We start from the raw sequence: 17,812 nt of genomic DNA, 5'->3' as shown, positions 1-17,812 counted from the left end.
ACGGGAAAAGACGGACCCCCTCTTACCTTCCGCAGCAGGGAGACCAGGTCCTTCGGCCAGGCAGGGCAGTACTGCACACTAACCGTGCTGAAGAGCTGCATCAGAGACTCCACGGAGTTACTGGCGTGGATCTCATATGGCCTCTGAGAGAGACAGGGGAGTAAAATTATTGTTGGGACATTTCAGACGAGCGGATGTCACCTTTCCTGCCATCCGGTCAGCGGTGACTGGCAGGACGGATGCTTACCCAGCCCCGTAGGATCTCAAAGGCTGTCACCCCCAAAGACCACCAGTCCACCTCCACGGCGTAGCCCGTTCCCCCGCTCACGAACGACTGGAATATCTCAGGTGCTGTGGGCAGGGGAGACACGTAGAGTTAGGGCCCCGTGGAACATTCCAGAATGCTGCCATACTCACACGTCCCTGTCATGCACTGTACTAACAGCCCATTGTGAAAATGGCACTGTGTAATGGTCAGGTAATGTGTGGCACAGTTACATATTGTCCTAAATATTGATGCACAATTAAACACAGATGATTTTCTATCATAACCAGGTGGATGACAACTGATTATGTTTGCATTTGACTTTTAATTCAAAATTAAAGAAAGATAGTATACACTCACCGAGCACTTTATTAGGAACAATTTTACGTTATTACACCTACACCTACTTATTATCTAATTTGCCAATTGTATGGCAGCAGTGCAATGCAGACAGTCATGTAGATACGGGTCAGGAGCTTCAGTTAATGTTCACATCAACCATCAGAATGAGGAAAAAATGTGATGATTGTGGAATGATTGTTGGTGGCAGACAGGGTGAAACTGCTGATCTCCTGGTATTTTCATGCACACTAGTCTCTAGAGTTTGCAAAGAATGGTGCAAAAAACTAAACAAAAATCCAGTGAGCAGCACTTCTGCAGACAGAAATGCCTTGCTAATAAGAGACGTCAGAGGAGAAGGGCCAGATTGATCAAAGCTGACAGGAAGGTGACAGTAACGCAAATAACCACACATTACAACAGTGGTATGCAGAACGGCATCTCTGAACACCCAACTCATCATAACTCTTAAGTGGATAGGCTACAGCTGTAGAAGTCTAAAAATGAATTCTAATAAATACCTAATAATATGCTCAGTGAGTATATATTCAAGAGAGATTACAGCCAATGTACAAGCTAAGCACTTTATCAGAATGCCTGATAAGTTATGTCTTTTCAAAAAGAGCAACGGTGCAGAATTAGGGTTGGAATAATAAAGCAGCGTAGAGGTTTAACAGCAGAGCCTCTAATGGATTCTGATTACAAGGTGCATCTCTTGCCCTGGGGTGACGTGAGCAAAACACTCACACTGGAAAATACATAAACTAAAATCACCCAGAATAAGTAAATTAACCACTTGACTGATTATGTCTTTTATAAAAGGGTTTAAAGTATGGCTCTCCTACATAAGCCTGACAAACAAGTGATAATAAAATCGATTTAACAGTATATGAGATTTGAAATAATATCAGCTCTTTGTGCTTAAATGAGTATTATCCTTCTGAATGTATGTTGCATGTATCACATGTATTTTATATAAGATGGTTTTCATTCTTCCTCTCCAATAGGAGATGGCGTTACTGGGTGAGGGGAATCTCTGGCCAATCAGTGGCAGTAATCAATCCATCAACAGTCAGGTAGAAAAGACAAGCAGCAGTACCACTAGTGTACTTCAGATTTGAGTATGTTGTGTGCATACTAGTACTAGTGTCTTGGATGTATGCTGTGCGTTCCTTGTCTTTTCTAATTATAGTAATTAGTTTCCTACATTCTCTCTCAGGACCGCACTGCTCCTTGCCGCTTCCTGGCTGGAGCATCACAGCAAACAAAAGCTGACCTTCCCACAACCCCGCTAAGTTAATAAAACTGTCACAGAGGAGCCATTTCAGTAGCGACAGGAAAGAGTGCACGGTGGGTGATTTCAGTGTCTATGGCACAGGTGATAGAGTGCACGATGAGTGATTTCAGTGCACAGGTGATAGAGTGTAGGTGAGTGATTTCAGTGCACAGGTGATAGAGTGCAGGTGAGTGATTTCAGTGCACAGGTGATAGAGTGTAGGTGAGTGATTTCAGTGCACAGGTGATAGAGTGTAGGTGAGTGATTTCAGTGCACAGGTGATAGAGTGTAGGTGCACAGGTGATAGAGTGTACAGTGAGTGATTTCAGTGCACAGGTGATAGAGTGTAGGTGAGTGATTTCAGTGCACAGGTGATAGAGTGTAGGTGTGTGATTTCAGTGCACAGGTGATAGAGTGTAGGTGCACAGGTGATAGAGTGTAGGTGAGTGATGTCAGTGCACAGGTGATAGAGTGTAGGTGTGTGATTTCAGTGCACAGGTGATAGAGTGTAGGTGCACAGGTGATAGAGTGTAGGTGAGTGATGTCAGTGCACAGGTGATAGAGTGTAGGTGTGTGATTTCAGTGCACAGGTGATAGAGTGTAGGTGCACAGGTGATAGAGTGTACAGTGAGTGATTTCAGTGCACAGGTGATAGAGTGTAGGTGCACAGGTGATAGAGTGTAGGTGAGTGATTTCAGTGCACAGGTGATAGAGTGTAGGTGCACAGGTGATAGAGTGTAGGTGAGTGATTTCAGTGCACAGGTGATAGAGTGTAGGTGCACAGGTGATAGAGTGTAGGTGAGTGATTTCAGTGCACAGGTGATAGATTGTAGGTGCACAGGTGATAGAGTGTAGGTGAGTGATTTCAGTGCACAGGTGATAGATTGTAGGTGCACAGGTGATAGAGTGTAGGTGAGTGATTTCAGTGCACAGGTGATAGAGTGTAGGTGAGTGATTTCAGGGCACAGATGGGGGCTCACCCATGTAAGGCTTTGTCCCAGCCAGTGCAGTGGCCCTCTCTCCATCTTTAATGATGGTGGCGATGTTGAAGTCAGTCAGGTGAGCGTGCCCTGTCCACACAGCGCATGAACAGGTTAAAACACGGCCTGAATTCAAACAACATCTCTCCTAAAGTAGAAGAATAATTATTACTTTAATTTAATCACCAGTCAAATTGGCAAATATGAATAAAATATTGTTAATAATCACATACTTTTCTAAAGAAATAACACAAAATGAACAGGAATTAAAAGGAAAAAACTGCAAGCCATGAATATTAAACGGAATTAATTATTATGCATTTCATAAAAGTACATTAAATGCAACAAATTATGATGCATTTAATTGCATTACCTTAAATGCAATTAATTATTATTTACTGAGGGTTAGGTTGCCAGCTGGGAACACAGCATTAACACACACTATATTACTGGATCATTAAAACAAAATGACATTGAGTATAAGGCCTCTACATGGTCGGCAGATTACTGCAGCGGTTGATTAATTAAGCTCTACAAACTGTTTCTGAAGACCAAATCAAAACCAATCAAAAGAAAGGTGATGATACTATGAAAAAGAGCTCCCACACAAAATCAGAGTTAGGGCAATAAAGCAGTGTGGAGATTTAACAGCTCTAACAACTTCTAATGGATTCTGATTCCAAGGTGAAGCAGTGCTATTGTAGTCTTCCCTTGAGCAAGAGACTCGACATAAAACTATACATAAGGAAAACACTTTAGTGGAGGAATGGAACTAGACACATAAACATGATGTGAGTCACCCATAAAAAGTGAGTCAAATGCATTAACCCTTTGACTGGCACCCAAAGAAAGCCAACAGAAACATACTAAGATCGAGAAGGCCTTTAAATAGTTAATTATAAATGATTTGACACATACAGCAGCCGAAATGTGACCACAGTGTCCTTCTCTGAAAAGTACAGAGGACGTTTCTCTGAGAGAAAAAATGGACCAGCGTGTCCTTGTATGTCTTTAAAAATATTATGGGATGTCTGCTGTGTTCACTTGCTCTGTCAGAGGAATTTGGAATGTGTAACCATGGGAACAAGCGGATGCCCGCTGGCTCGTTTCACCCAGGACTGTCACCTTGGTCCATTTCTGCCCTTCTCCTGGGAGAGACAGCCTGCAAATACTGTACCACCTCTACCAGCGCAGAGAGACAGCCGCAAAATACTGTTACACCCCTACCAGCGCAGAGAGACAGCCGCAAAATACTGTTACACCTCTACCAGCACAGAGAGACAGCCTGAAAATACTGTACCACCTCTACCAGCACAGAGAGACAGCCTGCAAATACTGTACCACCTCTACCAGCGCAGAGAGACAGCCGCAAAATACTGTTACACCCCTACCAGCGCAGAGAGACAGCCGCAAAATACTGTTACACCCCTACCAGCATAGAGACAGCCTGAAAATACTGTACCACCTCTACCAGCGCAGAGAGACAGCCTGCAAATACTGTACCACCTCTACCAGCACTGAGACAGCCTGAAAATACTGTACCACCTCTACCAGCGCAGAGAGACAGCCGCAAAATACTGTTACACCCCTACCAGCGCAGAGAGACAGCCACAAAATACTGTTACACCCCTACCAGCACAGAGACAGCCTGAAAATACTGTACCACCCCTACCAGCACAGAGACAGCCTGCAAATACTGTACCACCTCTACCAGCGCAGAGAGACACTCACTCTCTCTCTGTCACACACACACACACACACACACACATACACTCTCTTTCACACACATGCATCACAAGTATCACACAGACGCACATGCAGATTCTCTCATACACACTCCTTCTGACACAAGCAGTAACACACATGCACATTCACCCATTCCCTCACACACGCGGCCACAGAATGAGACGATGCGTGCAGCTCACCTTGTTCATCCAGAAGGATGTTGTCAGGTTTGATATCTCTACAGGGAAACAGAAAAGCACCATGGTCAGTCAGTCAGAAGCTAGAATCCTCCACTGGCCCACAAGATGCACTCTATCACTGGTCAGCCCGTTCCCTCATCTGCATTCTGCCTGCAAACTGTGTGATATGAAAGGGCTCTGCTCCCCAGCTGCTGGACCACAGAGCTGCCATTCACAATGTGTGTGTGTGTGTGTGTGTGTGTGTGTGTGTGTGTGTGTGTGTGTGTGTGTGTGAGTGTGTGCAGGTGTGAGTGTGTGTGAGTGTGTGTGTGAGTGTGTGTGTGAGAGTGTGCGTGTGTGTGTGTGTGTGACTGTGTGTGTGTGTGTGTGTGTGTGTGCGTGTATGTCACCAAACTGGGTCAGTAACCTTCCCCAGATAATCCAGATTCCTAATGATGGTGACACTAACAGTACCTCTACATTTACCCTCTCTGTTGAATCATTTTCCTCTAAATATGTACATAATTTCATAAAGTTGTGGAATATTCATACTAAATGCATATTTATTCACATAACTGCTACAAAACAAAATAGGCCTCCTCCTATCTCAGTTCTCATTTGATTTGTGAATAAAAAGCTCATCACACGTCCCCTGGGGGGACATTTACAGACGGAACACCCCCGCCCAACAGGATATTAAAGATCAAATGTGTTTTTCTGCATAAGCGATCAAGCTGCAAGTGAACTGAAATATAAACACATCCACTAAAAGGGGATTCTGTTCCCCCTTTTTCTCCTGCAGAACTTCATGCAGGGGGGGCTGGGGAGGGAGAGACAGAGTGTTGGGGGGGGGGGGGGGATAGTGCCCAGAGGATTCTTCATGCAGACAAATTCTCTTTCTTAGGGCTACATCACGGACTCCGTTGCTAGGAGACACTTCGCCTAAGTTGGTCCAACAAAATAATTGTATAGCATTCTGCTGTCAAAAAACCACAAGCGTGGAACGAAAATGTAGAACGGGAGATAGCAAAAGATATTATTGGATTACTGCCTCTGCCAGAAATGTAGTTATGTCAAGAAAGAGAAAAAGACCAGGAAATCTTTCCAATATAGTCCCAGTATTTTTCAATAAAGTCCCAGTAAATGTCCTGTTTATTCTACAAGGTGAGGAGGATTTATCTGCCAGGATGGCACCAAAACACAATCAATACTTCAATGTAGTCAAAGGACTGAGACTGCTTTGAGTGCAACCATACAGTTTGTCATAAGCTTCCTGGGTTGAGTGTATTTTTCCAGTGTAAAATATGACAAGATCGGCACAGACACACTTTACACTGTATGTTACACTGTACGGGTGAGTGGTTATCTGGAGATGGATTGCCGGCTCTGTTGAAGCCCATTGGCAAGTTTATGATGCGTATGATGGGCATGTGTCTAACTCACAGGATGATTGCAGTTACCTGTGAATGGTGTGTGTGTGTGTGTGTGTGTGTTAGAATGTACATGTGTGTGTAGGTGTCAACTTGGATGATGTTTGTGTGTGTGTGTACAGGAATGTGTAGTTGTTACCTGTGAATGATGTGTGTGTGTGTACAGGTATGTACAGGCGTGTGTAGTTGTTGCCTGTGTATGATGTTTGTGTGTAAGAGTGTACAGGTGTGTGTAGTTATTACCTGTGGATGATGTGTGTGTGTGTGGTGTGTAAGAGTGTACAGGTGTTTGTAGTTGTTACCTGTGTATGATGTGTGTGTGTGTGTACAGGTGTGTGTAGTTGCTACCTGTGGATGATGTGTGTGTGTGTGTGTGTGTGTACAGGTGTGTGTAATTGTTACCTGTGGATGATGTGTGTGTGTGTGTACAGGTGTGTGTAGTTGTTACCTGTGGATGATGTGTGTGTGTGTGTGTACAGGTGTGTGTAGTTGTTACCTGTGTATGATGTGTGTGTGTGTGTGTGTGTGTGTGTGTAAAGGTGTGTGTAGTTGTTACCTGTGTATGATGTGTGTGTGTGTGTGTGTGTGTGTACAGGTGTGTGTAGTACCTGTGTATGATGTGTGTGTGTGTGTACAGGTGTGTGTAGTACCTGTGTATGATGTGCTGGCTCTGCAGGTAGTCCAGGGCCAGGGCCATCTCACAGATGTAGAGTTTGACGGCGTCCTCTCCAAACTGCACGTTCTGCTGCAGGTGGTAGCGCAGGTCTCCTCCCAGCAGCAGGTCCACCACCATGAACATGTCCTCCTCATCCTGGAAGGAGTACCTGGAGCACAGGAAACAGACACGTTCCTGACTCCTACACACTGGAAGGAGTACCTGGAGAACAGGAAACACACATTCCTGACTCCTACACACTGGAAGCAGTACCTGGAGCACAGGAAACAGACACGTTCCTGACTCCTACACACCTACGTCAGCACCTGTGTGAACAGCCCGTTTAGAGCCAGCAGGTCAGCCAGAGAAGCATTCCTTTACATTTTATTACATACAACAGTGAGGTGAATTCTCAAAGTCCTACACACCCACACGCATCCACACTTAGATGAAAAGAAATTCGCATACCTACACCCACATGCGAGTGTACACACAATTAGTACAATCGGACACATTCAAATAGACGGCTAAGCCCACACACTCCCACACGCAAGCCCAGAAGTCCTCACAGGCCTGAACACAGACTAGACCTACACACAGAGTCCCCCAGCCTGGGCGGAGGCAGGCTCGTCGTACGCGGCTTCCCTCAGCCGCCAAAACCCCGGCCTGCCTGCCTGCTTCTCTCATTAAAGCCAAGTACCTAGGGCTCAGTAGCAGAAATGGCTTTTATGTCTGAGTTTATTAAAGGAGAGGAGGTCTGGAGCAGGTTCTCCAGCGCAGACGCTAATTTGCTGGGAAAGCTCTGCAGCCTCGGCAGTCTTTCGGCTGGGGGATTAGCTCTCGGCTGTCTCGGGCTGCAACATCCTGCTCTTTTCTTTTTGAAGTGCGGTTGCCTTTGTTTCCGTAAGAGCCCCTGTTTATCGACTCTCACACAGCAGCCGCGCCGCCTGCCCACTGAAGATCACTCCGCTGACCTCTTCATCCGACGGCTTTCATGACAGGCTTTCTTCACCGCGGCGCGAGGGACCCGCCGTGAGGAGGGGGGCGGGCGCACACGCAGCGCGTCTCCACACCGGTGAATTCCGGCGAATTCCGCCGGGTCGGTTCTCGTGAGCCGTCTCGCATTGTTCGCGTTTCTTCCTCGGGTTTTAATTCCGCCAGTCCTCCAAGAGCGCAGTCACCATTGCGATCACTTAAGAGTTATACGGCCAGGGGTGGCACCATAACCCTCCCTGAAGGACACCTGTGAAAATGTACGGGACTCGTGAACGATGACAAGAATGCTTTTACGTTTTTGAATCGACGGTTTTTTACGTTTTGGATGAAATGAGCACAGACATTAAAGGTTTTTATACGGACAGATTTCTGACCTGGGATAATGGCCCAACACGCTCTCTAAAAGGCCTGAGTGGTCCAAACCATTTATTCTGTGGTGACTGCAAATTGTGTTGGGGGAGAAAAGAGACACTACTGCCTTTATTTAATGGTGTAAGAGTTACGGAGAGATGACGGTTGTGTACAGGCCAGTGTCCTCATTATATACTTGGACGACATCCCTTGGCATCATTATGCTAAAACTCGACCATAAATCAACATAAAGAGACAACATTTATAATAAAGGCGATTAATCTCCAACAGTGAAAGTTCTGAGTCAAAGCCAACTTCAAGCCGACTGTAGTTTTCCTTAAAATTGAGTTATATAAGGTCTCTCAGGGGGAAGGCAGGTTCAGAATAAGAATATCACCACATAAACTGCATAAACCGGCCTGACCTCCTGCCATACGGGATGGATTTGTCCTTTCTCCTGCTCCCCGCTCCATAAGCAGGCTTGTCTGATCCTGCCATGGTAGCCCATGTGAAACGCTCACCTTGGATTACAGACGGGGAGATTAACACAGTTCTCTATGTGCATACGTGAGTATGGGTTTGTGCCTGTTTGTGTCGACATGTTCAAAATTCATAACACACACACACATGCACGCACACATACACTCAAAATAGATATAATGTGGTATTTTTTCAAAACCATGTCTAGGTAAGGACAACACATTTTGTGGTTCTCACAAAAGTAGTAACTTTGACACACAGTCGCAGACACACACACCCCAGCTGTCTCTCATAGCCCTACAAACAGTTCTTTCAGGAAAAGGTGGCTATGAAGCACATTTGAGAAACAGAATAAAAAATGCATTGTGGAATAAATGCATATCTGAGGAAGGAGAGACGTGCACAGATTTGGGGAGTGTTTCTAGCCAGCGTCTCACTCCATATCTCCTTCATCAGACCCTGAGAAAGCAGCCAGGACGTCGGGCTGTCCGGTGAGGGACAGAGAGAGGAGGAGAGTCCACCGGGGGATGGGTTCTGTGATGAGGAGGGTCAGCCCGGACAGAACCGCACGGACAGCCTCGGCACACGGGTCAAACCCGGCCCGGTCCGGACAGAGGGAGCAGACCCCTCAGCTGGCTGAAGTAATCAGGCCAGCCCTAAAAAATGAGTTCAGCAAACAGCCAGAGTTTCTCCAGTGGAATTTGTGCGAATAATTTTTTGCGGTGGCCTAGATACACTGCGGAGAGCATGGCGCTCCCTGGACGTGCGGGGCTATCATAAGACTCCCAACTCCTCTGGGCCTCTCCTCACACAATGCACAACTCAACCTGTCCTCCCCCATCCTCCTCCAGAACAGTCTACTGTCTGACCGCCGCTGTCCTCATTCCATACCCAGCGCTCTGCAGCGCTCCTTACCACAGCCTGCCAATGCGCATAAAACAGCCTCAAGATTATTTACGTTTGCCCTTCAAAAAAGATGATGAGAACGTGCGTTTGTCGAGAGCGCACGGGAAAATATGTGCTGTCGTAGCTTTGCAAGACGCCTGAACATTATTCCAGCAAAATGTCCCAAAGTACTTATCCCTCTGAGCGAGACTTGCCAGAGGTATCAACAAAACAGACTGACCTCGCATTTATGGTATGGGGGCCATCTTATGTTAAAATTTTTCTATTGTTCTGTTCTATTTTTTAATTTTGTTATTTGCTGCTTTTATTTTGGCTGATACGCCTGACCTTTTCTGTGAAGCATACGGTGACGCAATAGGCCCTGCGTTCCGCGGTTAGCGTTGCATGAACGGCGCAACACAAACACGCTATTATCAGGTTTATCACCGTCGACGTGCCGCGGAGCCTGGAGCGGGGGTTTGGGTTGCGGGAGCTGTCGGTCGCTCAGGGAGATGCTGAAACGCCAGTAAAACACAGGGCTCTAATGGAGGTCTGGAGGAGGCAGCTCTCCGGCTAGCGATGACTCATTCTGTTTTTCCCGAAAGTGAAAAACACCCTGTCTAATAGCCCCCCTGAGCGCAGGATCCACCGCTACCGCTGACACCCCCGACCCCGCGTGTTCGCCACCGCGCGCGTAACCGCTCCTGTCCTGCCGCCGTCTCTCTGGGCGTCCGCGGCGCGTAGCTGTTCATTCACCTCCGCGGATCAGACGCAGCGCTGTTGGGATTAGAGGGGATTATCCTCCCGCGGCACCCGGCTCGGTGCGAAAAGCCCGCCCCGGCCGGAGTGTGAATGGGCGCGCGGTCTGACAGACGGGGCCGGGCTGCCGCTCGTTCAGGCCTACCGCCGGTCACGCAGACCCTCACCCCGTCTACCTCCACCCGCGAGCGAGCGGCGTTTACATCACACGGGTCACTGGTTAAATGTGTCTCGTGTGTTGTTCAGATTAACACGCGTGTAATGACAGAGGCTCAGGAACATCAGTAAGGAGAGAGAAAGGCCTGAGTCTGACCTTTAAAGTGCCTGAGCTGGGAGAGGCTCCAGGCATTACTGTGATTAGGCCGGGCCGTGTGGTGTATTGTTGGCATGAGTCATTTCAGTAAATGGCTGAGAGAACATTTATCTTATTCCTAAGGTTCAGAGTGCTTGTGGCATAGGGCCTGTATTTGGACACATACTATCTCTCTCTCTCTCTCTCTCTTTCTCTCCCTCTCTCTTTCGTGGAACTGTGAAAAGGTCATGATGTACAGTATACGAGTTAAACCCACCGCCCTTTAATGTTTTCATAAGTCTCTCTCTATCTCTCTCTCTCTATCTCATCCTCGCTCTTTCTCTCTCCCTCTCTCTCTCTCTGGGGGTTTTACAGCTCAAAGTTAGTCATTCGTGTCCATAACGGGGAGAGCGTTTGCTTGTTTTGCTTTCCCAGGCTGCTGCATTTTTAAATCATATCCCTGGTCCGGCCCTGCAATGCTCGCCTTCTGCCATTAAGGATTTGCGGAGATCAGGTTCGTGCTCAACACCTTCAATCCTGAGGCACTTATTCAGAGATTAAAAAGAAAGTAACATCGAGCCCTGGAGCAGAGTTTATGGAGCAGAACCACCGAGGAAATTACTGATACTGCTCCCCGCCTGCCCCAAACCATAGACACCCAGGAGAAAGGCCCAAATCCATCCGCTCAATCCCAATCGTCGACAGGAATGGAAAGTACATTACAAACAAATAAAGCGCCGTCTCGGCTCAGTAAAAACGTTGATTTGGATGGAACCTTTCTTTTGCAATACACTTCGGCAATAGTTACAAAAAGGAACGTTTAATAAGTTATATTATGCAGAAAACTATTAATAATCACGGGTCCCGTACGCCGTGGCCCATCTGGAGGCGGATCTCAGCAGGGTTCCAGACAGCGCAGCGTACATAGGCCATGAGCAATAAGTTTGGTTAGCGAGAGATTGCGGAAGGTACACAATGAGGCCAATATGATTGATAATCTCCGCGGAGGTATTTTAGAACTGCACTCTGTTCATTCTCCGCTTGGCTGGGTGGCTATACCGGCTCTGTCAGGGAACGGCTCCTGCTGCTGTCGCTAAGTTTTGGAGCGGGAGCTTTGTGCTTGAACAACGCGTACAATAAAATAGCACATCTTAGCAAGCACATGAAATACCAAGCGGCTGCCCGACGGACGTTCTTGGTTCTGGAGAGCAGTAAGAGGAGCACGCAACACCTCACATGGACGAAGTGGATAGTCTGTTTAGCCTCAATTTCTCGCAAATCTACGCTCCATTTGCCGTGCTTTGTAATGCAGATTTCACACACACGCAGCTGTATGAGATGACAAGAGGCAATCTGAAGGGGGAGACTAACGAGGGAATTATTCTAATGAGTACAACTCTGGCAACAAGTATATGAAAGGAGTGAAACTTATTTTTAACAAGGATGACATGCTGAGCTAAGCAAGCTGGCCCGGATCACAACAGAGCCGGGGGCTCATTAGAGACGTTTCAAATGGACTCACTGCAGCTGCAAAACTGTACACACAGGGACTGGGGACTTAGTTTCCTTTCTTTAAAAGAGGAACCTCTCCTCTTCTCTGAGATCCCCCCCGCTCCGTACACAGAACAGAAGGGATTTGAATGAGCTGTATTAGATTAGTGGCGTGGATTAGTGGTGGTGCGGACTATCTCTGGGAGAGATAACACAGCGGCTAAAGCAGCGTCTAAAGGTGCTCGCAGACCAAATCCGGCACGCAACGCACTCTATTCATTCCGTGTACACTCGGCGGTTCTGTATTTGCATATGGTGATCCACCCATGCAAATCAACTGTGTCCAGAACAGCTCCCAATGCTCACAAAACTAGGATTAGACTTTCAAACGAGGTGTTGCAGATAAAATATGAATCAAGATTCAGCAACTGTATTGCTTATTTCTCGAATCGAATGCTTTCAGAAACATATTTTAGTGGACTGTTTAGGAGGAATAAGTAAAAGTGTAAAAGTATAACAGTCCGGCATATTGTTCTGTTTGGCCACAACAAACGAACACTGTGCTATCCAATCAGGTGCTGCGGTAGACTACGTCCCTCTTCGTATTAATCCCATAAAGCCATCTATCAGACAGAACCCACCTACAGTAGCCTACTGTCCATTAAACAGACTTGGGTACAATGCGTCACCATTTGCGGACACCAAGATTTGGTCTGTGAGCACCTTTACACAGTGGCTAATGCAGCGCTAACGCAGCGGCAAACACAGTGGCTAACGCAGCACTAACGCAGCGGTTAACACAGTGGCTAATGCAGTGGCTAACATAGTGGCTAATGCAGCACTAAGGCAGCGGCTAACACAGTGGCTAATGCAGCGCTAATGCAGCGCTAACACACTGGCTAACACAGTGCTGTGAAGCTGCACACGTGCAGGCCCGGCAGGGAGGCTGACTGCCTGGAACACGGAGCTGGGTGGGTGGTCCTGTCCATCTGAGTAGGAAATAAGACGCGGCCCCTTTATCGAAGCAACTTCCAGTTCATTTCAGTGATTTATAGCTTCTCTCAGTTCTGGGAATAAGGGCAGGAAATAAGTGATTCAGCGAGAGCCTGTTTAACCCCGCTCGGCTCTTATTCCGCTCATAACCGCGCGTATGCATGCAGGAAATCATCGATGCACGTCTTCCTCTGAGAGTCAGGAGGAACGAGGACACGCATGGCTTCCCGCAGACGCAGCCCCAGTCAGGAGGGAACGAGGCGAGCGTGTAAATGCTGAACGCAGAGAATATCGCACCAACATCCGCAACCAGCATACGCACTGGAGCGGAGGATGAATTATGATCCCCCGGTTTCATGTTTCGCACACCCCCAGTTATGCTGGGAGGGGAAGGGGGGGGGGTGTGGGGTGTGGAACGGTCCATGGAGACCAACTCAGCTGGTGTTCAGGAGGCTGACCTGGAAAATGGGGATGTGGGGACAGCAGGTGAGCCCTCAGCACCGCCCCCCCCCCCCCCCCCTGCTTGTACGCCCAAACTTGGCTGCCCCACCCACTCCCCCCACCGCCGGCGTTCCGCAGTACAACAGCGGCGAGAGAGAGAGCCAAACGCTGGTGAGGCCCAGAGCCCTGGCGAGAGGCGGGATAACAGCCTGCCGCAGTCTGGGAGAGTGTGCCTGCTCACTCCATCAACATTGTTCTACATCTGCTGCTCGTGCTGCTGCTAATACTGGCACTAATGAAAGGGGCATAAAGTCACACTGCTGATGGCAACCTTCAGCCACTTCAACTGTGCGTACAGTACGCTGAACAGCACGACCCAAAGAGAGAGACAGAGACACTTTATAAAGCCTGCTTCATTCATAAGCGTCGTTTTCGTTTGAGGCCACACGTGTGCTTCGGATACGAGCTCCTACTCCTGTCCAAGTAAACACAGATACAGTGTGAAGCAGGCAGCGGTCACCAGAGGTTGACGAGGAAGACGTGCTCGATCTCCTGCAGGATCTCCAGCTCTCTGAAGACGTTGCGCAGCTCGTCCCTCTCGATGCACTGCTGCTTGTTCATGTACTTCATGGCGTACATCTTCTGAGTGTCCCTCTTCTGCACGATGCACACCTGCACACAGGGGAGCACAACGTCAGCCACGCCCGAGAAACACCAAGCCTCGTCTCCATTTAGCAGACGCTCTTATCCACAACAACTTACACAGCTCACGTTCTTTCACATCCCTGGTGTAATGTCCAGCGAGGACCAGCTTGCAGTAGCAGCTTCCCGCTGTTTTAAAACATAGCTTCAGCTGGTCAAACCACGTTGAGTATAGAGTCGGTCTAACTGGTCAACCAGCTACCAGCTGTTTCAAAACTTGCTGTTTCTTTTTCAGCAGGGGTAGTATCCACTTATACAGTAGGGCAGTTTCTGAAGCTATTCATGTGAAGTATCTTGCTAAAGAGTACGAAGGTAGTGTTCTAAATGGAAATTGAACCTGCAACCTTGGGAGTTGAAAACCAAATTTCTCATGGTAAATCGACCGCGCTTATATAACGCTGCTTCCAGCAACTAAGGCTACAATACAATTTATGTCTCACGTTCGGCAATTCATTCACACACTCACAGATCAATGGTGAAAGGCTGCCATGCAAGGCCCCAAAAAGCTTGTTAGGTGTGACTGGGGTGAGCAAACCGGGAACTCTCTCACTGCCAGACGACCGTTCTACCTCCTAAGCTAATGCTGCCTCCTTAAACAAACAGCACACACATGCACACACACACACACACACACACATACACACACACACACACACACACACACACACACACACACAGAATACTCACTCTTATGTCACTTTTTATTTTCACCTTCATGTAATTGATCATACAGACTTTCACACATCTGATCACTCACATACTGACTCATTGTTTCAAACCAAATGAACAATAAAGGGCTCAATTTTATTGTCTAAAACAAACATCAGGGTTATTTGACATTTTCGACGAACTCAATGTGAATGTGATTACCAGTGATGCATCTTCATGTCATAACAAAGAACATTTGGAGAGAAATGAGTCATCCTCCGATATTTGTCACGGCCGATGCAGCTTTGACAGGTGAGATATTAAACACTGTGTCGGGGTGCAGTGAAGCAGAAAAAAGTCTGTCGAACTTGTGTCTCGCTATTCAAGAAACAAAACAGACACACACACACACACACTCCTTTTGATGTTGACCATGAGTAAAGGCTAAATTAGGGGCCAGAAGAACTGGTCAGTTCCAATTCATCCACCTCAGATTCGGGGGAATTGTCCATGACCGTTGTTGTTTCTGTGTCAGCGCGGTTTGCTAGCGCTGCTCACTCTGGCCTACTTAGGAGTCATGGGCAGTGGGAATGCTGCTGCTGCCCAGACACTGCGCAAAAGAACAACGCTGAACACGGCGCAGAAAATAAAGTGTGCAGCTGTCATCATTGATCACAGCTAACTGTCCGAGGCTAACAGAAGGGACGTGTCAGCAATCTTTCCTCCCAGACCACGGGTGCTCAGACAGGGCCAGAACCCAGGCCAGTGTGCAGTCTGCAGTGAAGCTCTGGTAGATAGGGGCTGAGGTCTGGACCCAAGCGATACGGCTAGACCACATACAGGCCCAAACAGACCCATACAGGCCCACATACAGGCCCATACAGGCCCACATATAGCCCCACATACAGGCCCACATACAGGCCCATACAGACCCACATACAGGCCCATACAGGCCCACATACAGGCCCATACAGGCCCACATATAGCCCCAGATACAGGCTGACATACAGGCCCACATACAGGCCCATACAGGCCCATACAGGCCCACATATAGCCCCACATACAGGCCCACATACAGGCCCATACAGGCTCACACAGGCCCACACACAGGCTCGATACAGGCTCAGCTGTGGAGAGCAGCAGCTGTCCCCGGTCGAACTGATGACACAGCTGTCTGATTAACGTAATTCAATTGTCTGGAGCATTCTGGGGCGCCTCCTCCCAGGACAGCACGAGGTAAACATGCTGCATTAGATCAGAGTCAAGACCAAAAACCCCAGCATCCTGCACAAACAAACCCCACTGTATCTCCTCTACCCCCACCTCCTCCACCCTCTCTCCTTCTCCCTCTCCTTCAGCGCGGCCTGTCCAGTGCTCCAGCCCCCGATCTTACACGCATCTGCTCTCCTGGAGAGGGGCGAAAAGCTGGGGGATGAAGAGAGGGAGTGAGGGAGTGCTGCAGAGGAAGAGAAGAAGGGGGAGTGTTAGGGAGGGAGAGGGATAAATGCTGAGGGAGAACAGGGGAGTGGTGGAGGGAGGGGGAGAGAGCAGTGCTATCGACCTGGTTTCCATGAGCCGGCAGGACATAGGGGCAGAACGCTGGTGGGGGTTTTTCTTTATTTAGGGGGGGCGGGGAAAGGGGTTGATGGTGCAGCCTCTCTCCTTCAGAGGACAAAGTTAAAAAAGACAAATGGGGCAAAGTTTCACCCAGGGTCTATTTCAGCTTCCCTCTCCTCAGATTCTGCCTTAGCTCAGCAGCATGCAGCGCTACACAGCTCTCTGTGGCCTGGGCCTGATCCCCTGGGGCACGGCAACCCCGATTTCACTACAGACAGGAGGGGAGAGAGGGAGAGAGGGAGGGGGAAAGAGAGAGAGAGGGAGGGAAAGATAGAGGGAGTGAGCAAGAGAAAGGGAGAGTGAGAGCAAGAGGGAGATCGAGAGCAAGAGAGAGAGAGAGAGGGTGCTGGCTTTCATCATTACTGGTAATAATCCAGGAGACAGAACTGTCACACATACTAATTAGGCATTCACAGCTATGAACTGTTCAGCACAATTTGGTGTCAGCGAAGTTAAAAAACAAAAACAATTTAATTAGATCAATGCAGACATGAACCGAAGCTCGACGCTGGCCTCCCTAGCCACCGCAGTTCTGCTGACACAACTCTGCAAAGGAGCAGAAAGGACGTGGTCTTACAGCAGCCTGTGTGGACGGACGGTCCTGTTGAGGTTTCAGAGTGCAGGGCACTTTAAAGACAAAGCCCTGGTGGTGCGTACTGAACAGTCATCTGACAAACTGACAGAATTCTGTTTCACTTCTCCCCGTAATCCATTACAATCCCATTATGCCTTGCTTGAAATATTTAATTTCCGTATGTGGTATTATCAAATATTAATTCAGAAAGGAACCTAGTGCTCCACAATAGAATCTAACCTCGGTCCACTTCTTGCATTTACGCTTTGAGATTACCTTCTTCGGCAAACCGAAACACGAGAGGTTAATCACACGGCACCTATTCATTAATTCACAAAAAGGACTTTCATTTAAACATCCGCACAGAGCCGTTTCATAACTGCTTTGTGAAGTCCCAGTAAATGAGAATTATTCTTTGAAGAGAATTTCAATGGCCCTGTGAGCATAGGTCAATAGGAAAATGAGAGCCTGATTCAAAGGCTCAGACAGGAAACGGAGGAGATTAAAGCAGAGAACCACGCAGGGAACTGTGTGCATGATGGCAGTACCGCTGGGACGTGTGCCTAACTGACAGCAGGTAATACACACCAAAGTGGACCTGATTACCCTTGAGGAGTAATCAGCAAAATGCCAAGGAACGACTTGGTCATGTGCTTCATCTGCCTCTCATCAGATATTGAATGCCACCGCCCGCTTTTCAGCCACTCTCTGGCTCAAACGTTGATCTCAAAAAG

General features: G+C 47.9%; 1 protein-coding gene across 1 annotated transcript in view; it reads right to left on the bottom strand.

The window, feature by feature from the left end:
• The window catches only part of LOC133118667 (serine/threonine-protein kinase 32C-like), a 64,282-nt gene that overhangs the window by 7,423 nt on the left and 39,047 nt on the right, over positions 1 to 17,812 (bottom strand). The window contains exons 3-8 of the mRNA XM_061228819.1: positions 14,058 to 14,209; positions 6,845 to 7,018; positions 4,786 to 4,823; positions 2,861 to 2,950; positions 248 to 351; positions 27 to 143 (exon numbers count right to left, since the gene is read on the bottom strand). Of these exons, the coding sequence (XP_061084803.1) occupies positions 27 to 143; positions 248 to 351; positions 2,861 to 2,950; positions 4,786 to 4,823; positions 6,845 to 7,018; positions 14,058 to 14,209 (675 nt within the window). The remainder of the gene's footprint in view (positions 1 to 26; positions 144 to 247; positions 352 to 2,860; positions 2,951 to 4,785; positions 4,824 to 6,844; positions 7,019 to 14,057; positions 14,210 to 17,812) is intronic.

This window comes from Conger conger, chromosome 18 (assembly GCF_963514075.1).
Source record: "Conger conger chromosome 18, fConCon1.1, whole genome shotgun sequence".
NCBI classification, from domain to species: Eukaryota; Metazoa; Chordata; class Actinopteri; order Anguilliformes; family Congridae; genus Conger; species Conger conger.
Note: the sequence above shows the minus strand (reverse complement) of the source record. Positions and strands in the feature narration are given on the sequence as shown.